At 45.5% G+C, this 15,545-nt stretch overlaps 3 protein-coding genes across 4 annotated transcripts in view; 1 reads left to right on the plus strand and 2 right to left on the minus strand.

Annotated features, from left to right (window-relative positions):
• Window positions 1–1,012: 1,012 nt before the first annotated feature.
• Window positions 1,013–3,803, minus strand: LOC117376832 (natterin-3-like). Of its 2 annotated transcripts, none has more exons than XM_055224356.1 (5): window positions 3,701–3,745; window positions 3,542–3,638; window positions 2,625–3,157; window positions 1,822–2,122; window positions 1,013–1,447 (listed from the first exon to the last, which is right to left on the minus strand). In XM_055224356.1, the coding sequence occupies exons 2-5, from the start codon at window positions 3,636–3,638 to the stop codon at window positions 1,188–1,190; spliced, it is 1,191 nt and encodes a 396-aa protein (XP_055080331.1). In that variant the 5' UTR covers window positions 3,701–3,745; the 3' UTR covers window positions 1,013–1,187. The 2 variants fall into 2 exon arrangements, with proteins under 2 accessions (XP_055080331.1, XP_033829267.1); XM_033973376.2 differs by having other exon boundaries at window positions 1,015–1,447; window positions 3,707–3,803.
• A 27-nt stretch (window positions 3,804–3,830) lies between these two features.
• adamtsl2 (ADAMTS-like 2) overlaps window positions 3,831–15,545 on the minus strand; it is a 40,604-nt gene continuing 28,889 nt past the window's right edge. The window contains exon 20 of the transcript XR_008648815.1: window positions 3,831–3,841. The gene's annotated coding sequence lies outside the window, so the exon portion shown is untranslated. The remainder of the gene's footprint in view (window positions 3,842–15,545) is intronic.
• LOC117376834 (protein FAM163B) lies at window positions 12,242–13,515 on the plus strand. Its single transcript, XM_033973379.1, has 3 exons — window positions 12,242–12,334; window positions 12,829–12,943; window positions 13,202–13,515. The coding sequence occupies exons 1-3, from the start codon at window positions 12,242–12,244 to the stop codon at window positions 13,513–13,515; spliced, it is 522 nt and encodes a 173-aa protein (XP_033829270.1).

Consider the following 15,545-nt stretch of genomic DNA (forward strand, 5'->3'; position numbering starts at 1 on the left):
AGCGTGACAATGATCTCAAACACACCTCCTGGGCAATGAAGGAGTGGCTTTGTAAGAAGCATTTCAAGGTCCTGGAGTGGCCTAGCCAGTCTCCAGGTCTCAACCCCATAGAAAATCTTTGGGGGGAATTGAAAGTCTGTGTAGCCCAACGACAGCCCCAAAACATCACTGTTCTGGAGGAGATCTGCAGGAGGAATGGGCAAAACTACCAGCAACAGTGTGTCAAAACCTTATGGAGACTTAAAGAAAACGTTTGACCTCTGTCATTGCCAACAAAGGGTATATAACAAAGTACTGAGATGAACCTTTGTTACTGACCAAATACTTATTTTCCACCATAATTTGCAAATAAATTCTTTAAAAATCAGACAATGTGATTTTCTGGATTTTTCACACACAGCTGAAGTGAACCTATGATGAAAATTACAGGCCTCTCTCATCTTTTTAAGTGGGAGAATTTGCACAATTGGTGGCTGACTAAATACTTGTTTGCCCCACTGTATAAGTCCGCTGTGTGCTGTCTCTGTGTGTTAGCATGCTAGTTGTTGTTATATGAGGTTAAACTCTGCTCTGGTCTGAGAGTTGTAAAAAGTGCTTATAAACTCAGGCTGAATAATTAGGATTAGGAGACCCCCCTGAGGCCACCCGAGGTCCCCTATGTCATGTGCCAATGTTTCCACAGTAGTGACACATCTGTATAACATCCATAATAACTTATACTTTTAGCTTTAATGGGGGTCATGGAGGGGACATGATGCCTCTGCTCTGATTGGTTGTTTAAACAGGGAAATAAAAATAAAAAACATCGTCAGAGTTTATCAACCATTGTTTTTTCTGGAGTTTAGGTCCAGGACAAAGCCCAGTCAGTCTAAAGGGGAGTAAATGGATACACCAAGTTTCAATGTGTTTTTCTAATTTATTTAAACTTTAAAATACATTTTTCAAACGTAATCTTTAAGCCAAAATATTTAACATATGTCTTAATATGAGTGGGCTTGCATCTCCATAAACCTTCATTAAGTTGCCAGTGTACCTTTAATTCAGTCTGTTTTTCATGTGACAAAAACACAGTGAACATCAGACCATGAAAGTACCATGTTTATTTCATTCACATCACAGACACTTCCACTCAGCTGCAGTGTCAGAGTGTCTTGCTCGTGGGGGCAGAGTCAGAGGAGGTGTCTTGTTCATGGGCAGGGCCGGGCGTCAGCCACGGGCTCGCAGCGGTCCACCACGGCTCTGACCTCTCCGATCTGGACGCCGTCGTAGGTCCCGGAGATGGAGGTCCACTGCGTCTCTCCGTTGCGGTAGGTGCGGCTGAGGCGGGCGGTATATGGTACGTCGGCTTTGAACCTTCGACCCTCCATCCTCACGCGGCACGTGTGGTTTGGAGGCACCGTCAGCTCCACCGACACAGAGTGAGTGATGGCCTCCACCCGCGTCGTACCTGAGGGGCAGAGGTCAGGGGTCAAAGATCAGGAGCTAAGGGCATGGTTGTGATTTCATTTACATTTTTCTTCTGCCTTTAAAATGACCATCTGTAAGTTTATGTGATTTTTGTTACCAGTAAAAGGCAGGTGTGAAACCTGTTCCTCCTCTCACCTCCCTTACCTAGCCCCTCCCCTCACCTGGCACCTTCCCTTTACTGGCCTCGCCCCTCACCTGACCCCTCCCCTTACTCCTCCCATCACCTGACACCACCCCTCATCACCTGACACCTGGTCCTTTCCCTCCCCTGGCCCCGCCCCTCCCCAGAAACATGACCTTTACCCCTGTACGTTCTGGGAACACGACCTTTGCCCCTGTATGATGCCGACTCACCTCTGTCAAACTGCAATGTCTTCTCTGCTCCGAGCTCAATGCCGCCTTGGCCGATGAACGGGATTTTGGCTGTGATGCTCCCGCTGACCCCGAGCATGGTCCCACGTCCGATGCTCCATGTGGTCTCCAGCTCCGTGGTCTTGCTCAGGGTCACGGTCTGAGACACGGTTTGACACTCATTGTTGGTGACCCCTGACATCTGCATGGTCTCGGGAGGGTACTGGAAAATGGCGGCCTCGTCGATGGCGTATTTGACGTCGGAGATGTGCTGCGTGTACATGTCCCTGTTTATGGTCAGGACCTGGGACAGAAGCACAGTGTACTCAGGCACAGGGTCAGAGGAGGAAGAGGAGAGGGTCGGAGGAGGAAGAGCACAGGAGCACAGGAGGAAGAGCACAGGAGCAGAGGAGAGGGACAGACGAGGAAGAGGAGAGGGTCCAAAGGGGTCAGAGGAGGAAGAGAAGAGGGTCAGAGGAGAAAGAGGAGAGGGTCAGAAGATGAACAGGGTCAGAGGAAACGGTCAAATGATGCAGAGGATGCAGAGGGGAGGGTCAGAGGAGTAGAGGAGAGGGTCAGAGAAGGAAAAGAAGAGGGTCAGAAGAGCAAAGGATGCAGAGGAGAGGGTCAGAGGAGCAGAGACTGCAGAGGAGAGGGTCAGAGGAGCAGAGGAGATGGTCAGAGGATGCAGAGGAGCAGAGGAGAGGGTCAGAGGATGCAGAGGAGCAGAGGAGAGGGTCAGATGATGCAGAGGAGCAGAGCAGAGGGTTAGAGGGTGTGGAGGATCAGGGATGCAGAGGATGTACCTGGTAGCTCTTGTACCAGTACTCTTCTCCCTCCCAGGGTAAAAAGAAGGCCTCAAACTGTGGCACGACCTTGCCCAGGCCGTACTTGTTTTTGCCCACGTAGATGCCCACGTTGGCGCAGGTGCGGACCGAGTGCTTGGGCACGGAGCCATACGAGTCCTCCTTCCACTCCAGGAACTCGAAGTTGTCTTTGTTGGAGAGGATTTGGAACTCGGGGGCGTAGTACTCGCGCTCGCCGTAGGGGTAGCGGCAGTACGGGCCTAGCTTTGGGTTGTAGAAGCCTGCCTCGCACTTGTACTTACACACATAGTCCGTGCGCTCCGTGTAGCCGTTATAGATGGACACGGCACCATTGGGAATGGAACCGTCAAACTCTTTCCACTCTAGGTTCACATTGTCCCCAAACAGGAAGTCCCATGTCTCGACTAGGCTCTCGTCTTGGTCTAAGGTGGGCGGGGTCAGAGCAGAGGGGAAGGAGGGGCTTAAGGGAAGCTCAGGGACACGCCCCTCCAGCTCCGGGTTTAACAAAGAGACTGTGGGAAAGACAGAGGCACGTCAGTGGCAGAGTGGTTAGCCTAACACAAAAACAAGGTATGGCTCAGTGGTGAGGCACTCGTCCACCAACCAGAAGGTCAAAGGATTGATTCCTGTTCAGACAATAGCAAACTGTCATTGTGCTTTTAGGGAAGACACTTCACCATCTTCTATGAACGTGGTGTATGAGTGACTAGTGGAGGCCGGGCAGAAGGGCTCTTTTGTCAAGTGTAAAAGAGCGTGATTTAAAGTAATGGGCCTTTGAAAATAGCTGCATTTTATCAAGTCAAACAGCAGGGGTGAGATGTCCAACATAAAACGCCTGGAGACTCTTTAAAAGCAACACTCTCTCTGTGATGTCATTAGTAGTCATAGTTCCTCACCTCTCCTGACAGGGGCACTTCTCTTCATGATGATGTCCTGGACTTTGGCCGAGGTCAGGGCCAAAGCGACCAGCAGCACAAACCCACTGCAGCGCATCTGAGGAACAAGAGAATCGGGCAATTTACCAGTGACTTTAAACACATGCAGCTGTGACACTCCTGTACCTTTAGTAACTCTTCTTCTCCAGACTCTTCCTCTCCGGCCTCTGCCTATCCAGACTCTTCCTCTCCAGACTCTTCCTCGGTCCCTCTGAGCTCTTTATAAACCTGTTTATGGACTGTCATAAAGCGCTTATCTCTCTCCACAAACATCAGACGCTCAAACTCTTTCACTCAATGCAGTTTTGAGTGTTCTCTCTGTGTAAGTCTGCGTGTTCTCTCTGAGTCTGAGTTTGTGTGTTCTCCCTGTGTCTGAGTTTGCATGTTCTCCCTGAGTCTGAGTTTCCATGTTCTCTCTGTGTCAAAGTTTGCATGTTCTCTCTGTGTGAGATTGTGTGTTCTCCCTGTGTCTGAGTTTGCGCCTTCTGTCTGTGTCTAAGTTTGTGTGTTCTCACTGTGTGTTTGCGTGTTTTCTCTGTGTTTGACTTTGCGTGTTCTCCCTGTGTCTGAGGTTCCTCTGGGTTTTCCCCTCACTCAAAACATGTGACAGGCCAATCCCCCAGCGAGGTACTCCTGACCCTGCACATGTAGAGACGGCTCCCCTAAAAGCAGGTACACTGCTCCTGACAGTTATATCCCAGAGACACTGAAGGGTCAGAGTTCAAAGGTCATACAGATCCTTTTTGTCTCAACTGCTTTCATCGATCTGTATACTGTGTAGGATTGTATTTATCAAGTTATATTTATTGTTTTCATCTTTTGAGTATGTTTCCTTTAAAATTTAGCTAAAACAATCACTCTCCATTATCTGAGTTTTACTGATTTTACTGAGATGCTTTCAGTCGTATGCACCGACTTTGATGGTTTAGTCATTACAGGTGATTTTAATGTACATGTGGATAATGTGTTTGACAGAAACGCTAAAGGGCTCAGTTCTGTCCTTGAAACCTTTGGTCTGACGCAGCATGTCAGCGAGCCCAACCACAACAGAGGACACACTCTGGACCTGCTCATTACAAAAGGAGTAAAGATTTCAAATGTCAATGTGGTGGATGTTGCTCTGTCTGATCATTTCTGTGTCTTCTTTGATCTGTCTGTTATTCCCAAACCAGTGGCTGGTCCTGCAGTTGTTCAAAGGAGACACATAAATAATAAAACAGGTGCACTGTTCATGGAAATGATACACTTTGAAAAAGCCTCATGTTCTAATGTTGATGATTTGTTGAACTCTGTGACTTCAAGAGTTTTGAATGTTCTGGACACCATTGCCCCAATGAAGGTTAAAATGGTTAAAGAAAAGCAGAAAGCACCATGGAGGAATGATGACTTGGTCAGGGCACAGATGGAGGACCGAACTGGAATGGCGCAAGTCAAAGGTCCACGTTCATTATGAGATTTACAGAGAAAAGATGCACATGTACAACCACAGTTTATGTAGAACAAGGAAGAGGTATTTTTTGGACTACTGGAATTTGCAGTAACAACTCTCGTTTCCAACAGTAAACAGATTAACAAACCCTCCAGAGTTAGAAGTAATTTCCACATCTAAATGCAATGAGTTTGCAGTATTTAATGACAAGGTTCAGAGCATTAAAAATGCCATCAATTCCACGACGCAAATAACACCTTAGCAGCCACCTAGACACTTAGAGCTGACTCACTCTGCACCTGTAACTGACAAAACTGTCCAAAAGATCATCACCAGTCTGAGGTCATCTACATGCTGCCTCGATGTGTTACCCACTAAATTTCTAAAGTCTGTGCTCAACAGTTTGCTGTCACCACTCACTTGCATAGTTAATATGTCACTTCAATCTGGAAAATTCCCAAGAGCTTTGAAAATTGCGGTTATCAAGCATCTCCTAAAGAAGAGCAGTCTTGATGCCACGATAATGAACAATTACCGACCAATCTCTAATCTGCCATTTCCAGGCAAAGTCCTCGAAAAAGTTCTTGAAAGTTCTCAAAAAGTCTCAGTCTTGATCCTGTTAGATCTGAGTGCTGCTTTTGACACTGTGGATCATGGGATCCTCTTACAGAGACTAGAGGACTGGGAGGGCATCTCTGCTCCGGTACTAAACTGGTTCAAGTCCAATCTAGAAAACAGGGAGTACTTTGTTGAAATTGGAAAATGTGTCTAGATTAAATGTCCCTGATCTGTGGGGTGCCCCAGGGGTCATCCTGGGACCCCTGTTTTTCAATCTCTATATGCTGCCGTTAGGCCAGTTAATACGCAGCAAAAATGTGTCCTACCACAACTCTGCAGAAGACACTCAGATCTATGTCTCACTGCAGCAGGTGAATATGGACCAGTGGATTCACTCACTGCATCAACAGATCAGCCTTAAGACAGAACAGTACATCCAGAACACTGCTGCTCAGGTTCTGACTAGAACCAGGAAGTACTTCAGACATCTGTCCTGTGCTCAGGTCTCTGGATCCTGTGCCTTAGAGAATAGATTTTAAAGCAGCTCTGCTTGTGAACAAGTCTCTCCATGGACCAGCAGCAAAGTACATCTCCCACATGCTAGTGCCATATGAACCATCTCGCACTTTGAGGACTTCAGGGACAGGACTTTAGGTTTACATTCTTTCTGAAGATGTGAGACAGGCCTCTACTTTGACAATGTTTAAATCCAGGCTCAAAACAGTTCTGTTTATCTGTGCATACAACTGAAAGGTTTTTATTCTGCCTCTTCTGTTTTAATGTTAATTTTATGATGATTATTTGTGATTATTTATGTTTTGATTTGTGTGATTTTAATGTCCTTCATATTCTGTAGCACTTTGAATTACTTTTTGTACGAATCGTGCTACACAAATAAACTTGCCTTGCCTTAACACAGGTGTCCACCAGGGGGAGGCCTTACCAAGGATATAAAAGCGGACTACTACTACAACTACTACTACAACTACTACAATAGCTGCTACTACTACAGCAAATCCAACAAATACAAGTACATGGTCCATCAGTTCATCACAAAAATAATGTCAGTTGAATTTGTGTCTCAAAAATACTGAGCGCCATTAAAGACCACAACTAAACCAGGAGTAAACCAGGACTAGACCAGGACTAGACCAGGACTAGACCAGGACTAATCCAGGACAAAACCAGGAGTAAACCAGGACTAGACCAGGACTAGACCAGGACTAATCCAGGGCTAAACCAGGACTAGAGCAGGACTAAACCACTACTAAACCAGGAGTAAACCAGGATTAGAACAGGACTAAACCAGAACTAAACCAGGATTAGACCACGACTAAACCAGGATTAGACCAGGACTAAACCAAAACTAGACTAGGAGTAAACCAGGACTAGACCAAGACAAAACCAGGAGTAAACCAGACTCAACCAGGAGTAAACCAGGGTTAAACCAGGACTAAACCAAGACTAGACCAGACCAGGACTGAACAAGGTCTGAATCAGGACTAATCCAGAACTAAAATGGAGACCAAAACAAGCCAGGTGTGACTAAATGAAACCTGCTTCAGCACTCTGCCCAGGTGAATCCACATGTCACTGTATCAATGATTCAACACCTGCTTTAGTCCTGCTATATAGTGCTGGTTTAATCCTGGTTTAGACCTAGTTTAGACCTGCTTTAGTCCTGGTTTGGTCCTGGTTAAGTCCTGGTTTAGTCGTGGTTCAGTCCTGCTTTAGTCCTTATTCAGACCTGGTTCAGTCCTGATTTATCCTGGTTCAGACCTGGTTCAGTCCTGGTTTAGTCCTTGTTCAGTGCTGGTTCAGACTTGATTCAGTCCTGGTGCAGTCTTTGTTCAATCCTGGTTTTGTACTGGTTTACTAAAGTAATGAGTTGATAGCGCCGAATGCTCGCTCTCTGTTTGAAACGTGTGTGTCCTTCTTTCAAGTTTCAGGTGACATCACCACATTCTATAAACTGAAATGGAGCAGCCTAAATGTTGTTCATAAAACATTTAGGCTCAGATCTGAATAAGGGTTCAGTCAGGTCCAGGATCCTGGCTCGGTTCTAGTCCACTGTTCCAGACAAGTGAAGGGTTGATTTAAAAATGTGGGGATGAAGATGTGCCGACCCCTGGATATACTGTTTGAAGACATCTACCACAATAACACAACCTGTTTGGTCAGCAACATCATCTCTGACATCTAAACACAGAATATGTGCTGTTGTGGGTGCAGGTCTGAACAGGTTCAGGCTCACACTGTCCTTCATATATTATCTGTCGTCATGGGAGCAGAAGATGATCTTTGTTAAACTGTTCAGTGTGTTGATGTGTGTTTCTGTGTGTGATGTCCTTGTATTGTGTCTATGAGACAGTAGCTTCAGTAGAGCTTCAGCAGTAGTTGAACTTTCTGAGTTCTCTTGACTCAGACCTGTGGCCTGTGTCTGCCTCCTACTCTGGGTTCTACTTTTGTCAGTATTTTATATATTTTATATTTTTGTAGTTGATGCGTTCTGACCCGTGTCGCCCGCAGCGCTCTGAATCACCATATGCTAACGTGCCTGACAATATGCTAATGAGCAATATGCTAATGAACCTATGCATATTCACAAGGCTTGAAGGACGTTCAGGGCGACAGCTGTAGCAAAGGATCCTGGGAAAAAGGTACAACTTCACTTTGAAAAACATCAAACTTTAGGAAAGATTATGTCATATGGAAATGGTTTGTTTAAGGCAGTGTTTCTCAATCTGTGTGCCAGTATCTCTGGTGGCTCACTGGGCTGTCTGTGGTTTTTATTCATGTTTTTGACCTGCTTTGGGTTAGTCATGGTTTTCGGCCTGACATAGTCCAGGTTTAGATCTTGTGGTGTTCATAAACCACATGTCAGTGTAGGTGGAACTTGGAGTTCAGGACAAGACCAAGACAAGACGAGACTAGAAATAGTGTTTTTATCCCAATATGAGCCACTGTTTAACAGGGGATTGCTGCTGTGGCCATAGAACTCGAGTGTAGGCTGGTAGTCAACTAAAGACATTGGTCGATTAGAAAGGGGGTGTGGCTAAAGTTCTTAAAACTAGTCTGTATCTGTGTGGATCTGACCCAAACTGGTGTCAGTGGCATCCTGGTGTGAGTGGCGCCCTGGTGTGAGTGGTGTCCTGGTGTCAGTGGCGTCCTGGTGTCAGTGGCGTCCTGGTGTCAGTGGCGTCCTGGTGTCAGTGGCGTCCTGGTGTCAGTGGCGTCCTGGTGTCAGTGGCGAATACCTATATCATCGTATCATTGTTTTCGTTGTTGGATTTTAGTCCAAAATGGCGACCGATGCGTGCATCAGATCTTGTCAGTTACTTGCTCGGAGCTGTTTTCATATGCGGTAAAATGCGCAGGCTTAACCCCGTCAGTGCCGCGCTGCAGTGAGGGTCAGCGTTCTCGGTAAAAGCCCAGATAATGGCGTGTTCCTTACACTCCAGCGCTCTCGGGTCACTGCAGATAAAAACGTCTAAAAACGGCCCTCAGCCATCAGCCAAACAGCGGCGTTCCATTATTCAACATGTGAGATGGTGCGGCGCTGCAGAGAACAAGGAAACGGAGACTGTCCACAGGAATATACTTATTATTATTATTACATTATATCATATGTGAGAGCTGTAGAAACCTGAACGATGGAACCAGATTTGATACTATAGAACAGACTTGATACTCAATACTGATCCTGATACCACAATGACGAGATAAATCCTCTTTCTTTAGACAACATACTGTGATGTTCCGCATTAAATGTTCGTACTTTGTTTTCTATTCCCATGTGTGTTATATCTGTGTAATCCCTCAGTGTGCAGAAGGTTCATAGTGGTCCATGGCTTTATACTTGTCTATGTGAAAGATACAGCTCAACATCATTCTAAAGATATTCAGGAAAGGTTCATTTCTGTCGTGTCAATGGGACTTTCTTAGTATCGATACCTGTGAAAAATGAGCATCTGTTTTAGATATTTTTGATAAGCCTCTTGGATTCATGAACATATTCTGTTCTGGAGTTACTGCAGCAAACTCCTCCGTGTTTGACCTCAGACTTGTGTCCTTTTGATTTGATTAAGATTCACTTCATATATGACCTCCAAGATCTACACCAGCTGCTGCTAGAGACAGGCTAACCACTCTGCCACAGACACACAGGATGAACATGCACACTCCATAACCCACAACCTCCTGGTGAGAGGGAGGACACAGGATAACCACTCTGCCACAGACACAAAGGAAGAACATGCACACTCCACTCAGATCAGGAGCCTAACCCACAACCTCCTGGTGAGAGGGAGTAGACAGGGTAACCACTCTGCCACAGTCACACGGGGGAGGGCATCAGGAGTCTTTTTAGTTCTTCTCTGAGGGCTGCATTAATGTCTCTTGTTCACGCTTCAGTCGCTCCCAACAAGAATCACCACAACCGCCATCTTTAATAATTTACATGATAAAACCTGCTCCGCAAAGCAGCGGGCCAAAAGGAGTACGGAGGCCCAGAGCAGACAAACCTCCCAGAACAACGCTGGGTTAGGCTCCTGTCACTGCATATAATGAAGAGTTTATCAGGGCCCAAGTCAAATGACACATGGAGCTAATGATGCTAATGGAGCTAATAATGCTAATATACCTGTACCAGAGTTTACTGAAGAGGAGTGACACAAACCAGGATCAGACCAGGACTAAACCAGGACCAGATCAAGACTAAACCAGAACTAGACCAGAGCTTGACCAGAATTAGACCAGGCCTAAACCAGGTCTAGACCAGAACCAGACCAAGACTAAACAAGGACCAGACCAGGACCAGACCAAGACTAAACAAGGACTAGATCAAGACCAGACCAAGACTAAACAAGGACTAGACCAAGACTAAACAAGGACTAGACCAGGACTAAACCAGGACCAGACCAGGGTTAGACCAGGGCTAACATATGGCTCTTAATGTCCACATATTAAAAGTACAGGCTTTTCTATCATTACAAAATTCAGGCTTGAACTCAAATTTCTTACAAAAAACTCAAATACACTGCCCCAGGGGTCAAAGTGCACCAGAGGTCAAAGTTCACCTGACCCTTAAACTGAAGAGAACAAATGAGGAAAAAAAAGAGCATTTCAGAAGGACTAAATCTGGAGCTTTTGTGGGTAACGGGGGGCAGTGCTTCTGTGACATACCCTCTCACGTGCACACGCTCACATGCACGAGCCTGAGTGGAGCTGGGGCAGAGCACTCCCTGCTCCTCAGCATCAGGACCGTCTCTGCTCTCAGGGCTGGATTAAACCTGTTTTTACATTTTATATTTCATCTTGTTTGTGCACTGGATTTTTTCTCTGCACTGAAGGACACATTTTGGATCTTTTGGAGGGATTGAGTTTTTGATGGCTGTAAATTGGATTATTGACTTGAGTGAGAGGAGCTGATGGACCAATGAGCCAACAGTGTTTTAACAGGTGAGAAAAAGCCATCAGATCCATGCTCCATTAAAACAGGTCTGAAACTGTGTTTCTGTTTAAAACATATTTACATTTATAAAGAAAGGATAAACTTAAGTGAATAATGAGTACTTCACTCATAAGAACTAGGATTTTAAAAGTCACTGTTGGATATGTGTCATTGGGATTTTGATCCATGTAGATCTGGGTCCTTCTCCAGATCTGAGACTGGTCCTGGATGTGGGAGAGGTTTTCTAGTTTGTGACAAATGTGTTTCCATGGAGAGGAGGATACATGGGTGGCATAGTGCATAGTGCCATTGTGTCCTTGGGCAAGACCCTCCTTTAAAATGTGTGTGAATGGGTGTAAAGCTCTTTGAAGCGCCCGCAGGACGCAGAAGAGCACTCATAAATGTGTCCCTTTATAGATGCACACTGCAGCATAGACGGGGTTAGGTGACTTCAGTTGGTGGCAGTGTCCTACCACTCCCTGACAATACTACAGGACAATACTACAGTACAATACTACAGGACAATACTACAGTACAATACCACAGTACAATACTACAGTACAATACTACAGTACAATACTACAGTCTGTACCTCCTCAGAGCATCCTCAACTCTCATTAAGACGTCTACAGAGTTAAACCATCGTCAGCTACTAATGCAAACTTAGATGAGACTGCACCTGTAACTAAAACAAAGACGACCCTTAGACCTGAGACGAGACATGAAACTGAAGCTGAACAACTGGAGCCAGATACAGGCCTGAGTTTGTAGATGGCACAGACCAGAGTTCTTACCATCTAAAGGCCAGTGTGCATCACCAGGAACAGAACCAGAAGCTATCACTCCAGGAGAAATCACCAACAGTGATGAGGACAAACTTGAATGGTCAAACATGAACGACCCATCTCCAGCCTCAACAGCAGAGTCGGCGCCTCTCTCTGTCTCCCGGTCTCTGACTATCTGTCTCTGTGTCCCTGTCTATGTCTCTCTGTCTCTGTCCCTCTGAGACACTGAGCTGAGACACACACACAAAGAGAGTAAACTTTTCAGAGGGTTAATGAGAGTTACCCTGATCCCAGATCCTGCTCCACTCATAAACAACTCTACAACATTCATATGTGTCATCCAAATGCAATATCTCTCTTATTCTTGTATCAGAGCATCTGATACAAGAATAACTCATGAACAGTGTGTGCAGGTGGTGAATGGGGCTGAGTGTCTCATGTCCGCGGGGACAGTGGTCATCGCTGGAGCCGTGCTGGCTGCGGTCATTCTGCTGACCATCGTGGGAGTGCTGTGCCTATGTAGGCTGCAGGTACAAGGACTGAACACTAGAGGGCGCTGTACAGTAGTTCACAAGTCTCACACACAAATCCTAAAACACACACGCAATCACTAAAGCATCCACCCAAACATGAACTCATGTTCAAAAAGATTATGGCAAATCAGAACATGGAAAGAGCCATAACAATGTCCAGGAAATATAACAGGAGACAGATTTGATCTGTCGAATCATACTGACGCATGGTCCCGCCCACTCTGTACTCGGTCCAATCACAGTGACACACGTTCGTCCAGCTCACTCTGTACTCTGTCCAATCACAGCAAAGCATGGTCCCGCCTATCTCTGTACTCTCTCCAATCACAGTGAAGCTCATTGGACCCGCCCACTCTATAGTCGGTCCAAACACAGTGAAATTCGCTGGCTCTCTGCGTGTTCTCATTTACTGTTGTGTGTTTCAGGTCATGTGACTTGTAGAGGCGAGTCTGAATGTTACTGAATGTGTTTCGTTTGTTTCCATGTTTCAGTACTACTGCTGCAAGAGGGAGGAGTCAGAGAAGGCAGACAATGATGGGGAGGCGGAGTTTAGCACCATGACCCGCCCCCTGGCTCTGTCAGCACCGCCCACTCCTCCGACACCAGACCTGCGCAGCGATCATGACAGGCGCAGTGAACCCGACAGGCGCAGTGAACCCGACAGGCGCAGTGAACCCGACAGGCGCAGTGAACCCGACAGGCGCAGTGAACCCGACAGGCGCAGCGAGCCTGACCGCAGGAGTGAACCCGAGCGCCGCAGTAATGGTCCAGACTACCGCCGTTTCCCAGAGCACGACTATCCCCATAGCAACACGCCGGACTGCCATAGCAACGGCCCCGAGTGTCATTGCGGAAATGACGACTATCGCCACAGCAACACGCCAGACTCGTACCCGCCCACATTCCTGACAGAGGCGAACGGGCCCAGCTGCTGCACCCCGCCGCCCCCTCCTCCCCCTCCCCAGTGCCACCGCGCACACTACTGCCCCACATGCACACGCCCGGTCCCCTTCTGCCTCCAGCGCCCCACCTGCTCCTGGGACGGGCGCAACCTGTGCTACCGCTCCTTCCAACAACACCACGTAGAACTACCCCTGGACATCAGCACTCTGTACCGCAAACTCCAGCTGCTGACCATGAGGGAGGTCAGCCACCACAGTGTCAGCACCGATGTTTAGGTCAACATCATCAAAACTATTATTAAAAACTATTATAAACTCAAGAAAAAACAACAAACTTGAGCTGCTGACCATGAGAGAGGTCAGCCACCACAGCGTCAGCACTGACGTCTAACATGTAAGAAAGTTATTAAAAAGTAAACTGTCATAAACTCAAGAAGACCTCTGATACTCTACAGCTGCTGACCGTGAGGGAGACGAGCCACCAGACGCTGAACAAAAACAATGAGCTTTTACTAATAAAAGCTGAAACATAAATGATGCTGCAGATGTTACAGTTACAACCTCAAAATCTGTTTTTATCTGATGTCCAAACCATAAACATTACTTTACAAACTGGTGAAGTGCAGTTTGATGTATCAAAGGAACTATGTTTACATGTCATTTGAATGATCTTTTAGCTCCAAAACTCTGATCATAATGTTGAGTGTTTAAAGACTCAACATTATGATGAGAGCCTCAGACTGTAGAGTGTTTAAAGACTCTACAGTCTGAGTCTGACAGGTTGTTTTAAAAACAAAAGGAGCACTGTTCTTTATTTCACCACTGTGAGAGAGGATCTATTGTTTTTACACTAATACACAAAGAAATTGCATTAAATCAGAAAAGAGTTTTCACTTGAAAAGCGACGCATTCCTTTTCCTGCAGTGTACCCCCGGTGGACATTTGTGAAACAGCAGCAAAAAAACATGTCAGGTCTGAGCTCATTTATTCATCATTTTGTTTGTGAAGAAGAGCAAATATTTCACATTTTCCAGAAAGTTCTCGTGGCTTTGGACTAAACCCTGAGGCAGCATTGGGGAACGGGATGGATAAGATAGCCCTGTGTAGGTCATAAGTCATGGGCACAGTGTGAGGACGTATAAAGTATAAGGAGACTGTTTCTTGTGCTCATATTTGAACCCTGATCATCACATTATTTAAATGCTTGTGAGAAACAGTGAGGCAGGATCAGGTTTCATTATTTGTGTGATGTAACAGGTTCATTAGAGACTGAAACACGCTTTGAACATTATCTTCACAAAAGAAGCATTTTGTACTGAATTATTGAATGGGGCTTTGTAGAAATTATGACATTGTGTTTTCTCGTTCCTGTTGGCACTTGTGTTCTGTGTTTAAGTAAATTTAAAGTTGTGTTTTTAAGGAGTTTAGTACAAGGGCTTTTCAAGAGCAGTCTAAAAACACTGACATTCACTACTTTGCCACATTCGTACAAAACTAATTTCTGTATTATTTCCTCTGAGAAATTTGTGTGAAATGATTGATTAATAATATATTAATAAACATTTTCAAATCAGAAACATGTGATTGGTTGTGGTTGGTTGTCTTGTAAAAACTTGCTGTCAATCCTGTGTGAATCTAGTGTGGGGTCCCACAAGGCTCCATACTGTGACTCTTAATTTTTCACATTAATTTTGTATGGAGGTGTTGCACATTTTACAATTTACTCTTGCTGAATGTTTGTTCCTGAAATATTGTTAATAACACTGATCTAAATAATGGTTCTACTTCAGAAACAGTTTAATAACAAAATTCAATCACTAAATCCCATTAGAGCAAAGATGTCACTGTAAATAAAAAATTCAATAGAAAAATGCAACAACTGTGGCCACAAACTGTATAAAGTGTCCTGAGGGAGTGTGACATCACCCAGAGCTTTCGTCTCCAAATGAAGCTCATCGAGCCTAGCAGTTCAATATTTGGAATTCTGATTGAGAACAGCACAGCAACCAAAGATCCAATCTGGAGTAAGGCTGCCCACACTGCTGGTTTAGCAGGGGGCGGGTGCTGTCAATCACACCTGTTGCTAATACTAGCAGGAGCATTATTAATGTTCATATCTTAATTTATGGTCAAAATAATGAAAGGACTGCATAGAGCAAGTTAATACTAACACAGAGCAAAAATGATGAGTCTGACAGCAGCAGCTACAGAGAGAGGGGCCACGGAGTTGAGCTAAATCGCACCCATTATCACTTCCTATGTGGAACACAGCTGTCAGCAGGTTAACTATGTCCATTTACAGATAC

This window comes from Periophthalmus magnuspinnatus, chromosome 9 (genome assembly GCF_009829125.3).
Source record: "Periophthalmus magnuspinnatus isolate fPerMag1 chromosome 9, fPerMag1.2.pri, whole genome shotgun sequence".
In the NCBI taxonomy this organism is placed as follows: Eukaryota; Metazoa; Chordata; class Actinopteri; order Gobiiformes; family Gobiidae; genus Periophthalmus; species Periophthalmus magnuspinnatus.